The sequence below is a fragment of the Amblyraja radiata genome, chromosome 4 (assembly GCF_010909765.2).
Source record: "Amblyraja radiata isolate CabotCenter1 chromosome 4, sAmbRad1.1.pri, whole genome shotgun sequence".
Lineage (NCBI taxonomy): Eukaryota > Metazoa > Chordata > Chondrichthyes > Rajiformes > Rajidae > Amblyraja > Amblyraja radiata.
Genome location: NC_045959.1, coordinates 102,778,087 through 102,800,651, shown reverse-complemented (window position 1 = coordinate 102,800,651; position 22,565 = coordinate 102,778,087). Strand labels below are relative to the sequence as shown.

General features: G+C 43.6%; 1 protein-coding gene across 4 annotated transcripts in view; it reads left to right on the top strand.

The window, feature by feature from the left end:
* The first annotated feature begins 3,255 nt into the window (after positions 1-3,255).
* cibar1 (CBY1 interacting BAR domain containing 1) overlaps positions 3,256-22,565 on the top strand; it is a 32,761-nt gene continuing 13,451 nt past the window's right edge. Inside the window, exons 1-5 of one of the 4 annotated variants that reach the window (XM_033020127.1) lie at positions 3,256-3,514; positions 6,659-6,930; positions 7,855-8,089; positions 12,654-12,722; positions 18,253-18,354. In XM_033020127.1, coding sequence (XP_032876018.1) covers positions 6,866-6,930; positions 7,855-8,089; positions 12,654-12,722; positions 18,253-18,354 — 471 coding nt within the window. In that variant the 5' untranslated portion in view covers positions 3,256-3,514; positions 6,659-6,865. Of the gene's footprint in view, positions 3,515-6,658; positions 7,122-7,854; positions 8,090-12,653; positions 12,723-18,252; positions 18,355-22,565 lie in introns of all 4 variants that reach the window. The other 3 variants (XM_033020130.1, XM_033020129.1, XM_033020128.1) reach the window with 3 other exon arrangements.

The following is a 22,565-nucleotide window of genomic DNA, read 5'->3' as shown; positions in this document are numbered from 1 at the left end:
TCACACAAAGGGTGGTGGGTGCATGAAACAAGCTGCCAGAGGAGGTAGTTGAGGCTGGGACTATCCCAACGTTTAAGAAACAGTTAGACAGGTACATGGATAGGACCGGTTTGGAGAGATATGGACCAACCACAGGCAGGTGGGACTAGTGTAGCTGGGACATGTTGGCCGGTGTGGGCAAGTTGGGCTGAAGGGCCTGTTTCCACACTGTATCACTCTATGACTCTATGATGCAACTGGTAGAGCTACTGCCTCACAGAGCCAGTGACCCGGGTTCGATCCTGATCTTAGGTGCCGTAGGTGTGGAATTTGCACGTTTTCCCTGTGATCGCTTGGGTTTCATCCAGGTGCTCCAGTTTCATCCCAGATCCTAAATACATATGGGTTTGTAGGTTAATTGGCCTTTGTAAAATTACCCCGAAGGGTGGAGAGTGGATGAGAATGTGGGATAATGTAGAACTAGTATGAACGGGTGATCGGTGGTCAGTGAGGACTCAACGGGCAAAAGGGTGTGTTTCCATGCTATGTCTTTCAATTAATGATGATGCATTAGTCTGTGCAACAGCTAAGAAGAGAATGGCCATGTTTGGCTGTTCTACCTTCCCCAGTGGAGACGGTGCTAATTATCAGGGAAAGGACCTCTCTTTTAATGCCTGGCCACTTGTGAAGCAGACACAATTTAAGTTGCCAGTATGCATATCCTAAAACTTCCTTATTTCATTTTATCTCACAATCTTTTTTGACTGAGATGCTACTGGTATATCGAAGGAGCAAAACATCAGTGTGAATGGACTCGCTCTTTGATTCACCATTTACGCCCACAACCTCAATGGACCATTATGGGCTCCACCCTTCCTTGGTCATCTGTTGCCGGCCCTGATTTGGTCTGGCCTTTTCCTTCCTCCAGTTCCCCCCCCTATTTTCAGTCTGAAGAAGGGTTCCGACACGAAACGTCACCCATGCAGCTGGGACGAGGGTAGATGGGGCATGTTGAGCGGCCTGGGCAAGTTGGACCAAAGGGTCTGTTTCTGTGCTTATGACTCTATGACCTTAATGACAATGATGGGCAATGATTGACATCGCCTATCTATTACCTCCAGAGATGCTGCCTGACCCGCTGAGTTGCTCCAGCACTTTGTGTCTCTTTTGTTAACCAGTTGGGAGGTCATTTTGCAGTTATAGAAGATGTTGGTGTATGGTGTCCAGAACTGGGCGCTTTGTTATAGGTAAGATGTTGTCAAGTTGGAAAGGGTGCCGGGAAGATTTTCGAAGATGTTGCCAGGACTCAAGGAAGAGTTTGAACAGGCTAGGACTCTATTCATTAAAGCATAGGAGGATGAGGGGTGATCTTATAGAGGTGTACAAAATTATGAGAGGAATAGATCGGGTAGACGGACAGGGTAGAGGAATCAAGGAAAAACCTTTTCACCCAGAGAGATGTGAATCTGTGGAATTCTCTGCCATGGAATGCAGTGGAGGCCAATTCACTGGATGTATTCAAGAGAGAGTTGGATAGCTCTTGGGGCTAAGGGAATCAAGGGATATGGGGAGAATGCAGGAACAGGGTACTGATTCAGGAAGATCAGCTATGATCATATGGCTCCAAGGACCAAATGGCCTACTCCTGCACCTATTTTCTATGTTCCTATAAGGTCATAAAAAATAGGAGTAGAATTTGGCCATTCGGCCCATCATGTCTACTCCGTCATTCAATCATAGAAAAATAGGTGCAGGAGTAGGCCATTCGGCCCTTTGACCCATCACCACCATTTAATATGATCATGGCTGTTCATCTAAAATCAGTACCCCGTTCCTGCTTTTTCTGCAAGACAGATCTATCTCTCCCTCCTAACCCCATTCTCCTGCCTTCTCCCCATAACCTTTGACATCTGTATTAATCAAGAATCTATCTATCTCTGCCTTAGAAATATCAATTGACGGCCTCCACAGCCCTCCGTGGCAAAGAGTTCTACAGATTCACCACCCTCTGACTACTGGGCAAGACGTTCATCTATAAATGCTACACTTTTGGATTTCACCATAAATTTCTGCAAATAGTACTCTGTACCATTTCTACACCGTATGGTCCAGCCAATGAGGTGCCTGACTCTATTCTTTTCTTACTGTTAATAAAAGTTAAAATATGTGAAAGAAACTCACTAACTGAAGTTTAATGCTTGATCAGTACACACTTTGCTTTTTTTTTTACAGTTTTGAGAATGAAATGTGTGGGAAGGAACTGCAAATGCTGGTTTACACCAGATAGACACAAACTGCTGGAGAAGGGTCTCGACCCAAAACGTCACCCATTCCTTCTCTCCAGAGATGCTGCCTTTCCTGCTGAGTTACTCCAGCATTTTGTGTCTATTTGAAGAGAATGAAATGGCATTGGGAAATTGGGTGCATTGTTTTGCACAGCTAAAGCCTGTTCCAATCTAGTTAGCACCAAGGAGCACCAAGGAGCATCAAGAGGATTCTCCCAACCATCATCCGGCGAGAACGACCTGGAACATCGGGCCTCCGTAAAGGCGATTGCGGAGGCCTCAATAGGCCTGACTATTGGTGGACATGGGGATGGGGGCTGGACTTTGTGCCTTCCCTCATAATGCGAACCATTGTGGGGGGATGTTTTTTATGTTTACATTTCTTTATTACTGTTATGTTGTATTCTTTTTTTTATGTGCTGCAATGGAAATACGCATTTCACTACACCAAATTGTGTATGTGACTAATAAAGAACCTTTGAACGGTTGAAGTGTGGGCCACATGCAGGCGGAAGGGATTATTTTAATTTGGCATCATGTAGTATGGTTTATCTTCAACCTATATCAATAAGATAAAATTAGGCCATTCGGCCCATCAAGTCTACTCCGCCATTCAATCATGGCTGATCTATCTTTCCTAACCCCATTCTCCTGCCTTCTCCCCATAATTTCTGACACCTGTACTAATCAAGAATCTATCTATCGCTCCCTGCCTTAAAAATATCCACTGACTTGGCCTCCACATCCTTCTGTGGCAATGAATTCCACAGATTCACCACCCTCTGACTGAAGAAATTCTTCATCCCTTTCCAAAAAAAAAATGCTGAGGCTGTGACCTTTAGTCCTAGACTCTCCCACACTAGTGAAAACATCCTCTCCACATCCAGGCCTTTCACTATACTATACGTTTCAATGAGGTCCCCTCCTCCTTCTCGTCCTCATTCTTCTAAACTCTATGACTCTGCAGTTCCTTGTGATGATCATAAAGACGAATAGTTTTGTACCCAGACCTGCGTCCAGTGCTGCTGCTGCTGCTGGTTCTTGCTGCTTGTCCACCGCCTGTGGGCCTGTTGTCAGGGGCCGCGCCGTCGGGGGCGCGCCGGCTGCCATGGCAACGGCGGGGTCTGGGGCCTAGGCCGCTTCTCCTCCCTCACTCTCGTTCTCTCTCTTCGGGCTCCTCCAGGCTGGATGGAGGGCGGGCAGAGGGGGTCCGAACTGTTCCAGGCCCGGGACCAGGACACGCGAGCCAGGTAAGACTCCCCCATCCTACCCCGGGGCCAAGCAACCATCGAGGGGCTGGGTCCGCAGGAAAATGCGAGGCTTCACCGACGGCCTCCTCTCGCTGCGGGTCCGTAAACGCTGAGACTGAGTAAGACACACAAAATACTGGGGGACGGCATCTTGGTGTAAACCAGCGTCTGCCGTTCCTTCCCACACAACAGTAAACGCTGTTTGCAAATAAATAAACGCTGTGGAGGATAGACACAAAATGCTGTCGTCGGGCAGCATTCTAGAGAGAAATATGTCAAGACTTCTTCAGACTGAGTCAGGGGAGAGGGAGACAGATATGGATGGATAAGGTGTAAAAACGACAGATCAAACGAGATATGTTACAAGTATTTTGTGTCTATCCTCGGTGTAAACCAGCATCTGCAAGTTTCCTGCGAAAAAAAAAGAAAAAAAGGAAGGAAGAAGGAAGAAGGAAGGAAGGCATAAGGGAAGGAAGGTAAGGAAAGAAAGAAAAGAAAAAATCCAGGGAAGACAGACAGAACGAAAGCAAGGCAATACATGTTAATTACAAGGAAGTAACGGCAGGCAAGCCATGCCTACCTTCATTCCCGTACTTCCATTCAGTACAGTCCTTCTTAACCTTCCTCCCTTCCTTCCCTCCCTTCCTTCCTTCCTTCCTCCCTTCCTTCCCAACAATAAACGTTGTTTGCAAATAAATCAATGCTGTGGAGGAACTGGATTTTCTTCCCCAATATCTAGGGATTGCAGTGATATATCTTCCTTTGCATTTCAAATAAATTCTGACATGCAGCCCATATAATGTTAATTTTATCAAGAGGTATCTTAAGTGTTTATGTATAGTGCAAGAGGGAACAGCAGATGCTGGTTTACATTGATGACAGACACAAAATGCTGGAGTAACTCAGCGGGTCAGGCAGCATCTCTGAAGAAAAGGAATGGGTAACGTTTGAGGTCGAGGCCCATCTTCAGACTCAGAGTCAGGGGAGAGGGAGACATAGAGATATGGAAGGGTAAGGTGTGAAAACGACAGATCAAAAGAGATGAGTTACTCCAGCATTTTGTATCTATCTTTGGTGTAAACCAGCTTCTGCAGTTCCTTCCGACACAACAGTAAACGCTGTTGGCAAATAATGTTTGCTGTGGTGGAACTGGATTTTCTTCCCAAATGTCTAGGGAGTGCAGTGATATATACCTGAAATTTCTTCCTTTGCAATTTAAATAAATTCTGAAATACAGACCATATATTGTTAATTCTATCAAGAGGTATCTTAAGTGCTTATGTATGGTGCATGAAGGAACTGGAGATGCTGGTTTACATTGATGATAGGCACAAAATGCTGGAGTAACTCAGCGGGACAGGCAGCATCTCTGGAGCGAAGGAATGGGTGATGTTTTGTGTTGAGACCCTTCGTCAGACTGAGAATCAGGGGAGAGGGAGACAGAGATATGGGAGGGTGTGTGAAAATGACAGATCAAAGCAGACTGAAGAAGGGTCTGAAGAAGAGTCCTGACCTGAAACATCCATTCCTTCTATCCAGAGAAGCTGCCCGTCCTGCTGAGTTACTCCAGCATTTTGTGACTATCTTCAGTTCAAAACACGATGATCAAGGAAATGTAGAATGGTTCATTGTTGGCTGAGGTGAAGGTGATTACGAGACATACAATCGGTAAAATTAATAAGGAGGGCAGTAAACAGTCAGAGAACTAGGGAGGGGGATGGATGGAGAGAGAGAGGGAAATCAACGGTTACTCGATGTTAGATAAATCATTTCTTGTATTGCTGGGTTGAAAGCTGCTCTTCCTCCAATTTGCATTGGGCTTGGTAAAAATGTAAATTGTCCCCAGTGTGTGTAGGATAGTGTTAATGTGCTGGGATCGCTGCTCAGTGCAGACTCAGTGGGCCGAAGGGCCTGTTTCCGCGCTGTATTTCTAAACTAAACTAAAATAAACTCGATTTTCTTCTCCGATATTTAGGGAGTGCAGTGATATATATTCGAAGTTTCTACCATTGTAATTCAAATAAATTCTGAAATACAGCCCATGTAATGTTCATTTTACCAACCGGTATCTAAGTGCTTATGTTTAGTGACACTTGTAGTGAATTGTATGCAAAAAATGAATTGCACTGTACCTCGGTACATAAGGTCATACGGAATAGGAGTATAATTAGGCCATTTGGCCCATCAAGTCTACTCTGCCATTCAATCATGGCTGATCTATCTTTCCCTCCTAATCCCATTCTCCTGCCTTCTCCCCATAAACTCTGACATCTGTACTAATCAAGAATCTATCTCTGCCTTAAAAATATCCACTGTCCTGGCCTCCACAGCCTTCTGTGGCAAAGAATTCCACAGATTTGCCACCCTCTGACTAAAGGAATGTGCCCTCATCTCCTTCCTAAACATCCTCTCCACATCCACTCCATCTAAGCCTTTCACTATTCGGTATGTTTCAATGAGATCCCCCTCACTCTTCTAAACTCCTGCAAGTACAGGCCCAGTGCCGACAAACGCTCATCATAGGTTAACCTACTCATTCCTGGGATCATTCTTGTAAACCGCCTCTGGACCCCTTCCAGAGCCAGCACATCCTTCCTCAGATATAGTGCCCAAAATTACTCACAATATTCCAAATGCGGCTCTATCAGCACCTTATAGAGCCTCAGCATTACATCCCTGTTCTTGTATACAAGCCCTCTTGAAATAAATGCTAGCATTGAGTTTGCTTTCTTTACTACCGATTTGACAATGGCACATGTGACAATAAAGTACCATTGAACCATTTAACGGCCAGAAAACTTCAATGTCCTGCAAATCTTTCTGGCCACCCCTCTTGCAGAAGGGTGTTATATTCATGATCATAAGTTATAGCATCAGAATTATGCCATTTGGCCCATTAAGTCTAATCTGTCATTCAATCATGGCTGATCTATCTTTCCCTCTCATTCCTGTTCTCCTGTCTTCTCTTTATAATCCCTGACACTCGTACTAATCTGTCAATCTACACCTGAAAAATATCTATTGATTTGCAGAGATCAATCCTCCCTGAAAGGTGGTTCTGTGCAGTCATTGTCATATAGTTCTGGTTATAGTTATGATATTCATCTCCCCAGCCCCAAATTGTGCTTTGATCAATTCCAACAGAACCGCCAGACCAAAGAGACGTCTATCACCGAGTTGCTGGTCTTCAAGCAGCCACCTCTGCCCAGAGTGTGGATTTGCGAAGGGGTCTGGAGAAGGATAGAAGGGTCCTTGTCACAGTTCATCCAGAACAGCTCCGGAAAAGAAGACTCTCTGATCTACGGGCTGTTCCCCAGGATACACTTGGAGCCGCACATCAAATGCTGCCAGATGACTGTCAAACTCGGTGAAAGAAGCTCTTTGGTCTGCCTGAAACCTGTTGGTCGCCTATCACAGCGAGATGTCCGTCAGTGAATATTGCCGACTATCCTATTCCAGGCTGCAGGAGTACATGCTGACAGACTTGCTAAATCTTGATGCAGCTAATGTAAAGGCACTTTTCGTGAGGACCACAGTATAGGGACATTGCGGGGCAAGTGCGGGGGGGACATCCCTCAAACAAGAGATATCACCACAGGGGGGGCATGTGAGTGGCAAGGGTATTTGTTTAAAGATTAGTGCGAACACTATTGAATGTAGTGAAAATGTATGGATTTTTTTTGCACAGTTTTTGTTTTGTATATATTTTTTATTCTGAACAAAGTTTAATTTTGAAATTTATAAAAAGATTATCAGAACTGCATAAAGACATGAGAAGCATTCTAGGGTGCTAGAGCTGGTGTTATACCCAAACCTGTTGAATAGAATTAGGCAGGAGGAGCTGTATTATCTCTAAAGTTGTTTAAGAATAAATGGACTCGTATTCTATTAGGTGCATTTAACCAAGTTCTGGCCATCAATACATTTAATATCCAAAGAAGCCAAACCTGGATTTCTTGGTAGAACTACTGTTCTGAGAGATTGCGAAAGTTCAAAGAAACAATTAATACTGAAAATTTGATCCCTACAGTCTGACTTTGGAAGGACTTTGGAAAAAGAGGGGGAAATATATCCTCTGGATTTGCTTTTTTTCAGATTTCTATCCTGGTTCCCACCACCAATTTATAAGATTTTACAATTACTTGGATATCTCTAACAGTTATTACAGCGGAATCTTGAAAGAACAACCCTGATATACGGATTGCCATCATATGAAATTTACAGCAACCAACACACTGTTTGTTGCTCACAAAAGATCCTTTATGACCATTCTAATTAAATATCTGAATACTTAATTTAAAAAAAAAAAATCAAAGTAAAACCACTATTTTTTATTCCAGGAACAGTCAAACCAAGTATATTCAGAGCACTGTTGCAAATGTGGAAAAACACTTTGGTGACTTGTGCAGCTTGTTTGCAGCTTGTACACGAAAAACTGCAAGACTACGTGATAAATCTGACCTCCTAGTAAAAGCAGTCCGAGAGTATGCTGACACAGAAACTCCTCATCTCAAATATGGTCTCAGTAGCTTTGCAGATCACTTTGCTTTAATTCAGGATTATCGACATGCAGAGGTGAGCATATAAAACCATTATTTCTCTGTTTTGATTAAACAGGTGCACAGACATGCACGGTAGCGCAGCGGTAGAATTGCTGCCTTACAGCACCAGAGACCCGGGTTCGATCCTGACTACAGTGCTATGTGTATGGAGTTTGATTATTCTTTTCATGTAACCACGTGGGATTTCCCCGAGTGGTCTGGTTTCCTCCCACTCTCCAAAGGGTACAGGTTTGTAGGTTAATTAGCTTTGGTAAAAATTGTAAATTGTCCCTAGTGTGTAGGATAGTGCTAGTGTACGGGGATCGTGGTTGACGTGGTCTTGGTGGGCCGAAGGGCCTGGTTCTGCGCTGTATTTCGAAAGTTAAAACTATAAACAACTAAACATGGGACGTGGCTATTCAGTCCATCAAGTCCTCGCAGACTCTCAAAACAATCCTGCTCCCCAACTATTTCCTTGTAATCTTTCTCTCTTACATGCCTACCAGACGCACCCCTGATTCTCCTACCACCTATTTACAGAAGGAGTTAATCTATGGACAGCACCGGAGGTTGGAATCAAATCCAGGTCACTCGAGTTAGGAGGTAGCAACGCTACATATTGAACCACATTAGAATACTTCACCACATTACCAAATGCATTCTAAATATTTCTACGTTTAGCATTTCAATATGTCAGAACCCCATCGTTGAACTTCTGAAAATTGGATTGGAGTAAAGTCCACGATTGAGAATTAAAGCTTCATTTTCTGTTTGTAGTTTTAAAATCAAGTAGATGTAATTCTATAGCAGATGTAATCAAGTAGATGTAATTCTGTTTGGCCTAGAAACAGTAGTGTTTATTTCACTTTGGCATGAATCACGTTACAAATGGTACCATTCCTTGTGCAATAAACTTTGTCAGGGAAATAGAAACAGCAAATAGGAGCAGGAGTAGGCCTTGGATCCTGCTCCGTATTCCATACAATCGTTCATGGCTGATTGACCATCAATACCATCATCTCCCTCTCTCCTTGCATACCATGATGTATTTTATGACTGGAAATTTCGCCCCTTCAGCTACTTGGCTTCTTCTGTTTTCTATGTCATAGAGTCATACAGCGGGGAAACAGGCCATTTGGCCCAACTTGCACATGCCGACCAACATGTCCCATCTACATTAGTCCCTCCTGCCCGCACATAGCCCACACCCTCTAAACCTGCCCTGTCCATGTACCTGTTCAAATGTCACTTAAACGTTATGATAGTACCTGCTCAACTACCAAGCCACAGATTCACCGTGTTCTGTGCGTGAGGAAGATCAGTATTAAATGATTCAGTCCTTATCCTGAGACGGATATCTTGTTCTAGACAACTCAGTCAGGAGGAACATCTAGCATTCTTATCCTTCAGACCCTCCACCATAATACCACCCATTGCCCACACTACTGATGTTTGTCTGGTATTCTCCTTGTCCTCCCATACACCAACTAAGTTGCTGATCAGATAAATATTGATTTATGTGCCTAACAACAGACTTTTGTCAGAGTGATTAAGGGGCGGCACAATGGCGCAGCGGTAGGGTTGCTGCCTCAGAGACTCTGGTTCGATCCTGACTATGGGTACTAGAAACATAGAAAGTAGGTGCAGGAGGAGGCCATTCGGCCCTTCGAGCCAGCACCGCCATTCATTGTGCTCATGGCTGATCGTCCCCTATCAATAACCCGTGCCTGCCTAGAGCTCTATCTAAAGGGCCTGCCCCACCAGCATGCGACTGCATGCGGCAAGCCCGACCTAACGTGGTCGCTTGAGCCGTACGGCCTAGCGGGGCCGGTCCCACTTCGATCGCCGGAGCCGTATGGAGATGTGCGGGGCTCCGAAAAACTGACACTGTCCAAAAATCCCGCGCGGCAGCGGCCTGTCGGCCCGCAGCCGCATTGAGGTCGTACGCAGCGCCTCAACGGGCGTACGCAGCGTCTCGATGCCGTACGCAGCATCTTGATGGCGTACGCCTAGCGCATGGCGTTGCGCGATGACGTCACCGCCCGGCGTGCCGTTGCGTGATGACGTCACCGCCCGACACCGTTCGACGTCCAAATTCAGTCGGCCCGCCTCCTGTCCAGCTGATTGATGATGTCGGGACCAGCCTCGCACAACTCCAGACGGCTCCGCGGTTGGAAGTGGGACCGGCCCCGCGAGGCCGTATGCCTCAAGCCACCACGTTTGGTCTCTTAAATCCATCCAGTGACTTGGCCTCCACTGCCCTCTGTGGCAGGGAATTCCATAAATTCACAACTGGGTGAAAAAGTTTTTTCTCACCTCAGTCTTAAATGACCTCCCCTTTATTCTAAGACTATGGCCCCTGGTTCTGAACTCGCCCAACATTGGAAACATTTTTCCTGCATCTAGCTTGCCCAGTCCTTTTATAATTGTATATGTTTCTATAAGATCCCCCTCATCCTTCTAAACTCCAGTGAATACAAGCCTAGTATTTTCAATCTTTCCTCATATGACATTCCCGCCATCCCAGGGATCAATCTCGTGAACCTACGCTGCACTGCCTCAATCACAAGGATGTCCTTCCTCAAATTAGGAGACCAAAACTGTACACAATACTCCAGGTGTAGTCTCACCAGAGCCCTATACAACTGCAGAAGAACCTCTTTACTCCTATACTGAAATCCTCTTGTTATGAAGGCCAACATTCCATTAGCTTTCTTCACTGCCTGCTGTACCTGTAAGCCAACTTTCAGTGACCGGTGTAGAAGGACGCCCAGGTCTCGCTGCACCTCCCCCTTACCTAACCTAACCCCATTGAGATAATAATCTGCCCCCTTGTTTTTGCCGCCAAAGTGGATAACCTCACAATCTATATTATACTGCATCTGCCACGCATCTGCCCACTCACTCAACCTGTCCAGGTCACCCTACAACCTCCTAACATCCTCTTCACAGTTCACACTGCCACCCAGCTTTCTGTACTGTCTGTATGAAGATTGTACGTTTTCCCTGTGACCACATGGGGTTTTCTCTGGGTGCTCCAGTTTCCTCCCACACTCCAAAGACCTACAGGTTGTTAGGTTAATTGGGTTCTGTAAATTGTCCCTTGTGTGTAGGTTGGTACTTGTGTACGGGGTGATTGTTGGTCCGCGTGGACTCGGTGGGCCGAAGGGACTGTTTCTCTAAAGTCTAAAGATAATATGTGCCTAAGATTATGTGCCTAACAACAGACTTTTGTAAGAGTGATTTGCGAAAACATCAATGTCTAGATTATATTGTATCACTCTAAAAAGCCGACAAATGACTTTCCTTGTGCCAGAGGTGAAATAACCCATTGGAGTTTTGCTGGGAAAGTTACTCCAAAATATGCTGGGAGTACATGTGGTTGTGTGGTAGCAATATTTCTATGGGGCTAATCTTGACTGAAACCTCAGTAAGACAAGGCTTATTACCTTGTTCTTCGTCCCACGAAGGTACCGACCCCCTACCACCACTTCTCTACCCAATTGCCCATGATCATCCCTCCATGAACCTTTGGGTCAGAGGCCAAACCAGCCCGTAAACCTCAACCCTCTATCTGTTGGGAATCATCATCTAAGATATTTTGCAATTTGAAGATAGACACAAATGCTGGAGTAACTCAGCGGGTCAGGCAGCATCTGTGGAGAAAAGGGATAGGTGACGTTTCAGGTCGGGACCCTTCTCACAACCCTTTTTCACCAGAGATGCTGCCTGACCCACTGAGTTATTCCAGCACTTTGTGTCTATCTTCAGTATATACCAGCTTCTGCTGTTCAATTCCTGCACATTTTGCAATTTGATGTAAGTTTTGATAACATATTAGATCAGCTTGATATATTTAGGAGCATCTTGGAGATTAAGTAGACTTAAACAAAAGTAGCTTTCCACTGCTAGCTCGAGCTATATCTATTTACATGTGCTGGCATCAGCTGCACACATTATACTTAAGGAATTCTAAATTCAACAATTGATGGTTCCTGTCCCCTCTAGGGATGACAAAGCCAAATGGACTGATTACATATCCACTCGCGTACATTCTTGACTGCGATTTAATAATTTAATGTACAATGTTTGTATTTATACATAATTTTAATTATAATTAAATTAGTAAGCAAGCAGTCATGTTTCCCTCTTCACGTGCCAGCTAGAAAATTGTTACGTTTGTATACTGTGAACTGCATTCTGTTTCATCAACTTACTCGTAGCACTGTTCAATTTTAAAATTTAGTTTAAGTGGGCTTAACTTGGTTAAACAGTGAACATAGTTATAACCTAATAAAAGAATCTGTGGGAAGTAAAGCAAAAATTGTCTCAGATGATTTTGTGGAATATGTTCTTGGTTGTTCTTGGTTTCTTGGTTTCTTGGTCCTCCAAAATATTCCAAATACTTCATCCAATGTAATGTTTTTTTTAGAACTAAAAAATATATGTTGGCAATTTTTTAACATATTGCTACCTTGCAAAATTAGCAACATTCTGTGATTTGGGTTGGTCTGATCTCTATCTGTGAAATTGCCTGAAAAGTTTTCTTCTATCACAACATTTTACTTACCACTTTTAACAATTGTTTGCCCCCATAGGTTGAAAGACTAGAAGCTAAAGTTGTGAAACCTTTGAAGAAATATGGATCCATTACCAAGTTGAAAAAGGTAAGTTTTGCTTGCAAGGTAAAAGTAATCATTATAGCAAGAACAATCAAAGTTACTTTTTCCGTATCGTATCTCCGTCCGCACTGCGGCCTAACATCGTGGAGCTGGCATCTCTCTTTGCTGGGGATCGACTTCGGGAGCTCCAACAGCGGGAGAGCCTGCGGACATAACATCATGGAGCTGACGATCCCTTGGTTAGGGACCGACTTCGACCACCCCGATTGCGGAGCTTCGATTGCCATTACTGCGGATGGTTCGACTGCCCCGACCACGGGAGAAAAGGAGGGAAGAAGATAATACGTCATTGCCTTCCATCACAGTGCACTGTGGTGGATGTTTATGTTAATTTTTATGCAGTTATGTGTCTTGTTGCCTTTTTGGTATGACTGTGGCAAATCAAATTTGTGTATGTTTTTACATACTTGGCTAATAAATTACAATTACAAAATGTTGCCAGGATTGCTGGTCTCAAAGGGCAATAGCCAATAGGTGCAGGAGTAGGCCATTCGGCCCTTCGAGCCAGCACCGCCATTCAATGTGATCATGGCTGATCATCCCCAATCAATCAATCAGTTTTATTCATCACGTACACATATAAGTGCAGTGAAATGAATTTGCCAGCAGCAGTACAATCAAAAAAGAACACACAATACGCAATACAATTTAACAGAAACATCCACCACAGCATTCTTCACTGTGGTGGAAGGCACAAAGTACAGTCAGTCCTCCTCCATTGTTCACCCGTGGTCGGGGCCATGCCTTCTACCCATATCCCCTGACTCAGCTATCGTTAAGAGTCCTATCTAGCTCTTGCTTGAAAGTATCCAGAGAACCGGCCTCCACTGTCCTTTGAGGCAGAGAATTCCACAGACTCACAACTCTCTGTGTGAAAAAGTGTTTCCTCATCTCCGTTCTAAATTGCTTACCCCTTATTCTTAAACTGTGTCCCTTGGTTCTGGACTCCCCCAACATCGGGAACATGTTTCCTGCCTCTAGTGTGTCCAAACCCTTAATAATCTTATATGTTGCAATAAGATACCCTCTCATCCTTCTAAATTCCAGAGTATACAAGCCCAGCCGCTCCATTCCCTCAGCATATGACAGTCCCACCATCCTGAGAATTAACCTTGTAAACCTACGCTGCACTCCCTCAATAGCAAGAATGTCCTTCCTCAAATTAGAGGACCAAAACTGCACACAATACTCCAGGTGTGGTCTCACTAGGGCCCTGTACAACTGCAGAAGGGCCTCTCTGCTCCTATACTCAACATCTCTTGTTATGAAGGCCAACATGCCATTCACTTTCTTCGCTGTCTGCTGTACCTGCATGCTTACTTTCATTAACTGATGAGCAAGGGCCCCCCAGATCCCATTGTACTTCCCCTTTTCCCAACTTGACACCATTCAGATAATAATTTGCCTTTTTTTGCTACCAAAGTGGATAACCTCACAATTATCCACATTAAACTGCATCTGCCATACATCTGCCCACTCACCCAACCTGTCCAAGTCACCCTGCATTCTCATAGCATCCTCTTCACAGTTCACACTGCCACCCAGCTTTGTGTCATTTGCAAATGTTACTTTGAATCCCTTAATCTAAATCATCGATGTATATTGTAAATAGCTGTGGTCGCAGCACTGAGCCTTGTGGTACCCCACTAGTCACTGCCTGCCATTCTGAAAGGGACCCGTTAATCCCTATTCTTTGTTTCCTGTGTGCCAACCAATTTTCTATCCATGTCAGCACTCTACCCCCAATACCCTGTGCCCTAATTTTGCCCACTAATCTCCTATGAGGGACCTTATCAAATGCTTTCTGAAAGTCCAGGTACACTACATCCACTGGCTCTCCCTTGTCTATTTTCCTAGTTACATCCTCAAAAAATTCCAGAAGATTAGTCAAGCATGATTTCCCCTTCGTAAATCCATTCTGACTTGGACCGATCCTGTTACTGATATCGAAATGTGCCACTATTTTATATTCTATGATTGACTCCAGCAACTTCCCCACCACCGATGTCAGGCTAACTGGTCTATAATTCCCTGTTTTCTCTCTCCCGCTTTTCTTAAAAAGTGGGATAACATTAGCAACCCTCCAATCCACAGGAACTGATCCTGAATCTATAGAACATTGGAAAATGAACACCAATGTGTCCACGATTTCTAGGGCCACTTCCTTAAGTACCCTGGGATGCAGACCATCAGGCCCTGGGGATTTATCAGCCTTCAGTCCCATCAGTCTACCCAACACCATTTCCTGCCTACTGTGGATTTCCTTCAGTTCCTCCGTCACCCCAGATCCTCTGGCTAGTACATCAGAAAAAATGTTTGTGTCCTCCTTAGTGAAGACGGATCCAAAGTACATGTTCAACTCATCTGCCATTTCCTTGTTTCCCATAATAAATTCACCCTTTTTGGTCTTCAAGGGTCCAACTTTGGTCTTAACTAATTTTTTCCTCTTCACATACCTAAAGAAGCTTTTACTATCCTCCTTTTATATTCTTGGCTAGCTTACCTTCGTACCTCATCTTTTCTCCCTGTATTGCCTTTTTAGATGTCTTCTGTTGTTCTTTAAACATTACCCAATCCTCTTGCTTCCTGCTCATATTTGCTACGTTGTTGTACTTCTCTTTTATTTTTATACTGTCCCTGATTTCCCTTGTCAGCCACGGTCGCTCCTTACTCCCCTTGGAATCGTTCTTCCTCTTTGGAATGAACTGAACCTGCACCTTCTATATTTTCCCCAGAGATACCTGCCATTGTTGTTCCACTGTCATCCCTGCTAGGGTATCTTTCCAGTCAACTTTGGCCAGCCCCTCCCATAGTCCCTTTTGTTCAACTGTAACACGGGCACCTCCGATTTAGCCTTCTCCCTCTCAAATTGTAGATTAAAACTCACCATATTATGGTCACTACCTCCTGATGGCTCCTTAACCTCAAGTTACCTTATCAAATCTGGTTCATTACACAACGCTAAATCCAGAATTGCCTTCTCCCTGGTAGGCACCAGTACAAGCTGCTCTAAGAATCCATCATGGAGGCACTTCACAAACTCCCTTTCTTGGGGTCCAGTGCCAACCTGATTTTCCCAGTCTACCTACATGTTGAAATCTCCCATAACAACTGTAGCATTACCTTTACGACATGCCAATTTTGACTTGATTCAACTTGCACCCTATATCCAGGCTACTGTTTGGGGGCCTGTAGATAAGTCCCATTAGGATCTTTCCACATCTCCTGTTTCAATGTCACCCCTTGCAAGGGACTGAATTTCATTCCTCACCAACTGAGCTACCCCATCCCCTCTGCCCACATGTCTGTCTTTTCGATAGGAGGTATACCCTTGAATATTCAGTTCCCAGCTCTGGCCCTCTTGCAGTCACGTCTCTGTAATTTCCACATCATACTTGCCAATTTCTAACTGAGCCTCAAGCTCATCCACTTTATTTTAGGGCAGCATTGGATTTTATAGCTTGTCAGTTTCTGCAGTAGTATTATTATTTGAACTTTTTGCATTTGAGCTTTTGGAGTAACAATATTTTATATATCAATTTGATTAAGATCAGCATTAACTTGATGATGTTTCGGGTCTTGACCCAAAACTTCACCCATTCTTTCTCTCCAGAGATGCTGCCTGTCCCACTGAGCGATATCAGCGTTTTGTATCTATCTTCGATTTAAACCAGCATCTGCAGTTCTTTCCTAAGCGTTATAGATAAAATGTGTTGCATTGTCTCCCAGAAAGTTGGTTGATTTGTATAAATTATTTTTGCATTACTTGACCCCAACACTAGATGGCCCCCCACCATTACTCAATATTGACTGTTCCCACATGGATATAGGTCAGAGAAAATTACATCTTATTTTGCGATCTGAGGATCAAACAGCCCTGGTAAAATCTGGTAAAATTCATTATCTGGTAAAATTCAAGAGTCGTTCAGCCCATTATTAGATCCGTCGGCCGTTTAAAGGAAAAGTATTGCGTGTAAAGCAGATCTGAAATAAAGCAGGAAATATTCAGCTACACCAACAGCAATAGTGGAGAGAGAAACGGGTTCAACCTATTGGATTGATGAACTGCTGAACTTATTCAGCATGTTTTTATGTCACTGTTATGCCACTTTTTATGTCACGTAAACCTGCATATATTAGTGGTCAATGATCGGTATTAGCGAAAAGTATTACAAAGCCTCCTGACGGTCACTTAAACTTTGATTGAAAAGGGTGTACAGCTCATGTCCTTATTTATGCACAGCTGTAACTATTTCTATGATTGTGCTTTTTTAAATATTTTGTAGATCAGACAGGTGCAGACTGTACCAGAATATTCAGAATATGTCTTTGCTACCTATGTCATGTTGTTACTGTCTGTCATGTTGTTACTTGTGGGCGGAGCACCAAGGCAAATTCCTTGTATGTGAATACTTGGCCAATAAACTAACTTACTTACTTATTTACTTACTATTACTTATATACTCCATTCCTCACTTCATTGTATTCCCCTTTGTCAGATCATTAGGAGCCTGCCTTTCCTTAGTTGTATATGTTTAGTTTGGTTTGGAGATACAGCGCGGGAACAGGCCCTGAGGTCCACCGAGTCCGCACTGGCCATCAACCCCCGCACTACCCTATACACACACATGGGACAATTTTACATTTATACCAAGCCAATTAATCTACAAATCTGTAGATCTTTGGAGCGTGGGAGGAAACCGAAGATCTCGGAAAAAAACCATGCAGGGAGCACATACAAACTCCGTACAAACAGCACCCGTAGTCAGGTTTGAACCCAGGTCTCTGGCACTGTAAGACAGTAGCTCTACCGCTATGCCACCGTGCCGGCCTCTTATAGATTTGAAGTCCTTTGCTAATTCCAAGGTTTTTCTGTTTTAACTTTTTTAGCTACCTACAAACTCATCTGGTTGAAATCTGAAATAGAAATACCATGCTGGAAAGATTCAACAGGTCAACCAGCATCTATAGAAAGTCGTCCAGCATCTGTAGGAAGAAGCACTGAGTAAATAAGTCAAAGACTTAGTCAGAACTGGGAGAGAGTAAAGTTTTAAGTTGCATGGAGGGTGGAGAATAAGCGGAAGAACATCGTTTGGGTTGAGCCAGGATTGCTGTGATAAGCCGTTGAGTGCTTCCTGCAGTTTCTGATTACATTCAAATGATCGTGCTACTTTTGTGACTTTGTCACTTTTCTGCGTATTGCATAAATACAAATTAACTTTATATTGGTTGTAGAGATAGCTGTTGAGTCTTGGCTATTGTTTATAATCTAGTCTTTGTTGATTGTAATCATGCATTGTCTTTTTGCTGACTGGATATCATACAACAAACATGCATTTCACTGTACCTCACTACACGTGACAATACACTGACAAATGTACACTAATTTCAAATCTGATATTTGAAATAATGCAAGTGATGCAGGTGATTCTGTACCAAATGTGACTTGAATTTCAAGTGTGGTCAAAATTCTTCCATTGTCGGTGTTTAATATTTTTTAATTTCTCTCTGGCAGGAAGACCTCAGGATTGCCACAGATGCCATAAAACGTGAAACAAAGCAACTGGTCCAGGTTGAGAAGCTGCGTCTGAGAAATCCTTCTGATCGACAGATTGTTGTATCCTTAATATATCGTGGTCTTATTTATTTATTTACAGGTGGGTCTCTGGCAAGACTGGCATTCTCATGCCCTCCCCTAATTATCCCTGAGAAAGTGGTGGTGAACTGATGCAGTCCTTATGATAAAAGGTAGTCATACAGCATGGTAACAGGCCCTTCGGCCCAACTTGTTCACACCGATCATGATGCCCTATTACACCAATCCGACCTGCCTGCATTTGGCCCGTATCTCTCTGAACCTATCTTATCTATGTACCTGACGCAATTGTACCTGCCTCAACTACCTCCTCCGGCGGTTCGTTCCATACATCCATCACCCTTTGTGTAAAACCTATGCCCTCTGGTTCTCAATTCCCCTACTCTGGGCAAAATACTCTGTGCATTTACCCGATCTATTCCTCTCATGATTTTGTACACCTCTTTTAGATCACCCCTCATCCTCCTGCACTCCAAAGGAATAAAGTCCTCGCCTAGAGGCACTCTAATAGTTTAGTTTAGCTTAATTTAGAGATACAGTGTGGAAACAGGTCGACCATCGATCCCCGCATATTAATACTGTCCTACACACACTAGGGACAATTTTTACATTTACCAGGCCAATTTACCTACATACCTGCATGTCTTTGGAGTGTGGGAGGAAACCGAAGATCTCGGAGAAAACCCAGATGGTCACGCGGAGAACTTACAAACTGTACAGACAGCACCCGTAGTCAGGATCGAACCTGGATTACCGGCGCTACAAGGGCAGTAAGGCGGCAACTCTACCGTGGTGGCACCATGCCGCCCTAATAGTGGTAGACCAAATTCTCGAATTTAGGCACAGATGCCAAAGGAGCAGTGATACATTTTCATATCAGAATAATGTGCAATTCCAAGAGGAAACTGCAATTGGTGCTGTTGTATTTAGATTTAGGTTTATTTAGCAATGTTACAAAATGTTGAGATTTAAAAAATCAAGTCTGCAATTTATCCCATCAGATAAAGCATAAAAATAAGTTTAATTTGACACCTAATTCACTTTCATATCTTCAGTATTAAAAAAGTTATGGTCATACTCGGAAATTAGCATCTTGTTCCCTATTGCTTTTCCATTGACTTAACTCAAAAGCTGTGATCAAGGACAGTCAAAAGCCCATAACTTTCTTAAAAATTAAGAGAACTGAATGAAATTTTCAGTTATTATAGATTGAAGCATTCTGAAACAAATATGAAACAATCTTACTTGGATGACCTGAAATTAAAGCATATAATTAGTTAGTTACCTAATTGTAGCTAATTACAAAATTCAATTACTAGATCTAAACCTATCAATTTCTTAAGAAAAGGTTAACATTTTTAAATAGCCTAAGTGTCCAAATAACATTCACACAAGAATTCACAATATAACATGATTTTTAAATCTCATTGTCATGAATTTATAGGCCAAATGGAAGGAATTTAGTGTTTAATTCCCGTAAATTAACGGCCATTTTAATCATCTTGCGAGTGAGATTTTGTGGAACGCGATCGTTTAGAACGTTGCGGTTGCGGTGAATTTAAACCCCATATCGGCAGGAAAAATACTGCTGGTTCGTATGGGTCCTAAGTCACCTTTTCGCGACATAAACATTTGATTAACGGCATCCTAAGAAGCACGTTTATATGTAAAATAAACGGCTTTGCTTTACCTGTCCCGTACGTGAAATCCGTCCCCGTTGTCGGTGTTGACGGCTTTAGAAGTTGATTTTTAATTTACTCCTGCTATTAAAATATCCAGTGCAGTTTAAAAAAAAACGTAATAAAACCGATGTCGGAGCGATTATTCTTCAGCTATTGCGTACTGTTTTTGCGCAAATAGACCGCTCAACCCAGAAGATAACAAGATCAGAGTTTTAGTTATTTATAGATTGTCACATGTACCGAGTTATAGTGAAAAGCTTTATTTTATACTAGACTATGTGGGAACCGTTGGGTCCCATGTTCACACGGGACGGCTGGTCCCCCAATGCAATATTCGACTTCTCCACCAATTACAATATTGGTGGCCAGTGGGGGCTTTCTGGAGCGCTAGTATGGGTGTTGTGGGCCAAAGGGACTGGTTTCCAGAGGGCTAGTATGGACATTGTGGGCCAAATGGATTATTGGGCTGGCAGCTCAATCACTCAGGCCTGGTGGGCTGGCAGCTCAATCACTCAGGCCTGGTGGACTGGCAGCTCAATCACTCAGGCCTGGTGGACTGGCAGCTCAGTCACTAAGGCCTGGTGGGCTGGCACCTCAGTCACTCAGGCCTGGTGGGCTGGCAGCTCAGAAAATGCCAGAAATTCTGCCCAAAACAGGTGAGAGACTCCGTGAGAGTGAGAGAGAAGGGGGAGAGGGTGGAGAAACAATTTTAGACATTTTTCATCTTTTTCTGCAGATCACAGCAATGAAGGAGGAAAGTCTATCCTAGCCTGGATCTCACAGGTAGCCAATGAAGGGAGGGAGAATACTGGGGTGAGGTTTAATACTTGCAGGGGAAATACTTACTGATGGACTGAAGGGACTCCTCCTGGGCTAGTAGAGACCTGATGGACTGAAGGGGCTCTTGTAAAAAATAAATCTGAGTGAAATCTCATTGAAAGGCACTTTTTCTGGACTTTTCCTGGGCTGGCACGGGCCTTTTGGGCCAAAATGCTCCTCCTGGGTTAATTTGGGGCAAAAGGGACTGGTTTCTTGGCTAAAAGGGGCCTTGTGGGCCGAAATTAGTGGTTTCAGGCAGGCCAAACAATTCATTTCCCTTTCAATTTCAAGCACAGGGCAAGCCAAACAGCTCATTGCATTTTCATTTCATTTCCATTTCCATTGCAGTTTCAAGCACAGGGCGGGCCGAGCAGCTCATTGTATTTTCATTTCACTTCCATTGTCATTGCAGTTTCAAGCACACGGCAGGCCGAACAGCACGTTGTATTTTCATTTCACTTCCATTGTCATTGCAGTTTCAAGCACTGGGCAGGCCGAACAGCTCATTGCATTTTCATTTCACTTCCATTGCCATTGCAGTTTCAAGCACAGGGCAGGCTGAACAGCTCATTGCATTTTCATTTCACTTCCATTGCCATTGTAGTTTCAAGCACAAGGCAGGCCAAACAGCTCATTGCATTTTCATTTCACTTCCATTGCCATTGCAATTTCAAGCAGAGGGCAGGCCAAACAGCTCATTGCATTTTCATTTCACTTCCATTGCCATTGCAGTTTCAAGCACAGGGCAGGCCAAGCCAAACAGCTGATTGCATTTTCATTTAATTTCCATTGCCATTGCAGTTTCAAGCACAGGGCAGGCCAAACAACTCATTTCATTTTCATTAAGGGCTAACAAATCATTTATTGCAAGCACATTGCAGACTCACAGTTCAGTTGATTCACAGCTTAGAATGAGTCGTGGCCTCTCCCTCGCGATCATGCAAAGTGACTGAGTCATGTCCAGGCATCCGGGGATTTTAGTCCTGCCCCCCCCCTGGAAGGGACGTTACCTTCATCGCGGTGGTTGACAGGCGAGATGATCTCAATGTTTTTAAACACTTATAACTTTTTTATTTTACATCGATGGGAAAATTCCTCGGAGCTTGCTCAGCGGAGGACTGTGGGTAAGATGGCCAAAAATCAAAGATCTGAATATCCACGTTCCAATATCAACAGGGTTGGGGTGTGATTAAAATTCATTTAATATAATAATCCACAAGCAAAATAGCTGACGATAATGACCATGAAACCAGCAAATGTGGGGCGGAACAGTGGCGCAGCAGTGGAGTTGCTGCCTTACAGCGACAGAGACCCGGGTTCAATCCTGACTACGGGTGATGTCTGTACTGAATTCATACGTTCTCCCTGTGACCATGTGGGTTTTCTCCAGGTGCTCCGGTTTCCTCCGACATTCCAAAGGTTTGTAGATTTATTGACTTCGGTAAAATAATCAATTGTTCCTAATGTGAAGAATATAGTGCTAGTTTACGGCGTGATCGCTAATCGCCAGCCTGTTTCCATACTGTATCTCTAAAGTGTAAAGGCAAACTGTCATAGAAATTAATATGGTTCAGTAATATACTGAAGTAAAGAAATCACACTCGCAGGATCATATCCTGGACTCCTTTTTTGTGTACCTGATTCATTGTTGATATAATAGGTATATGATTTGGATAGAAACTTGCGGCTAGTGCCATTCTCCTACCATAGTGGACAAGGCATCGCACTGTC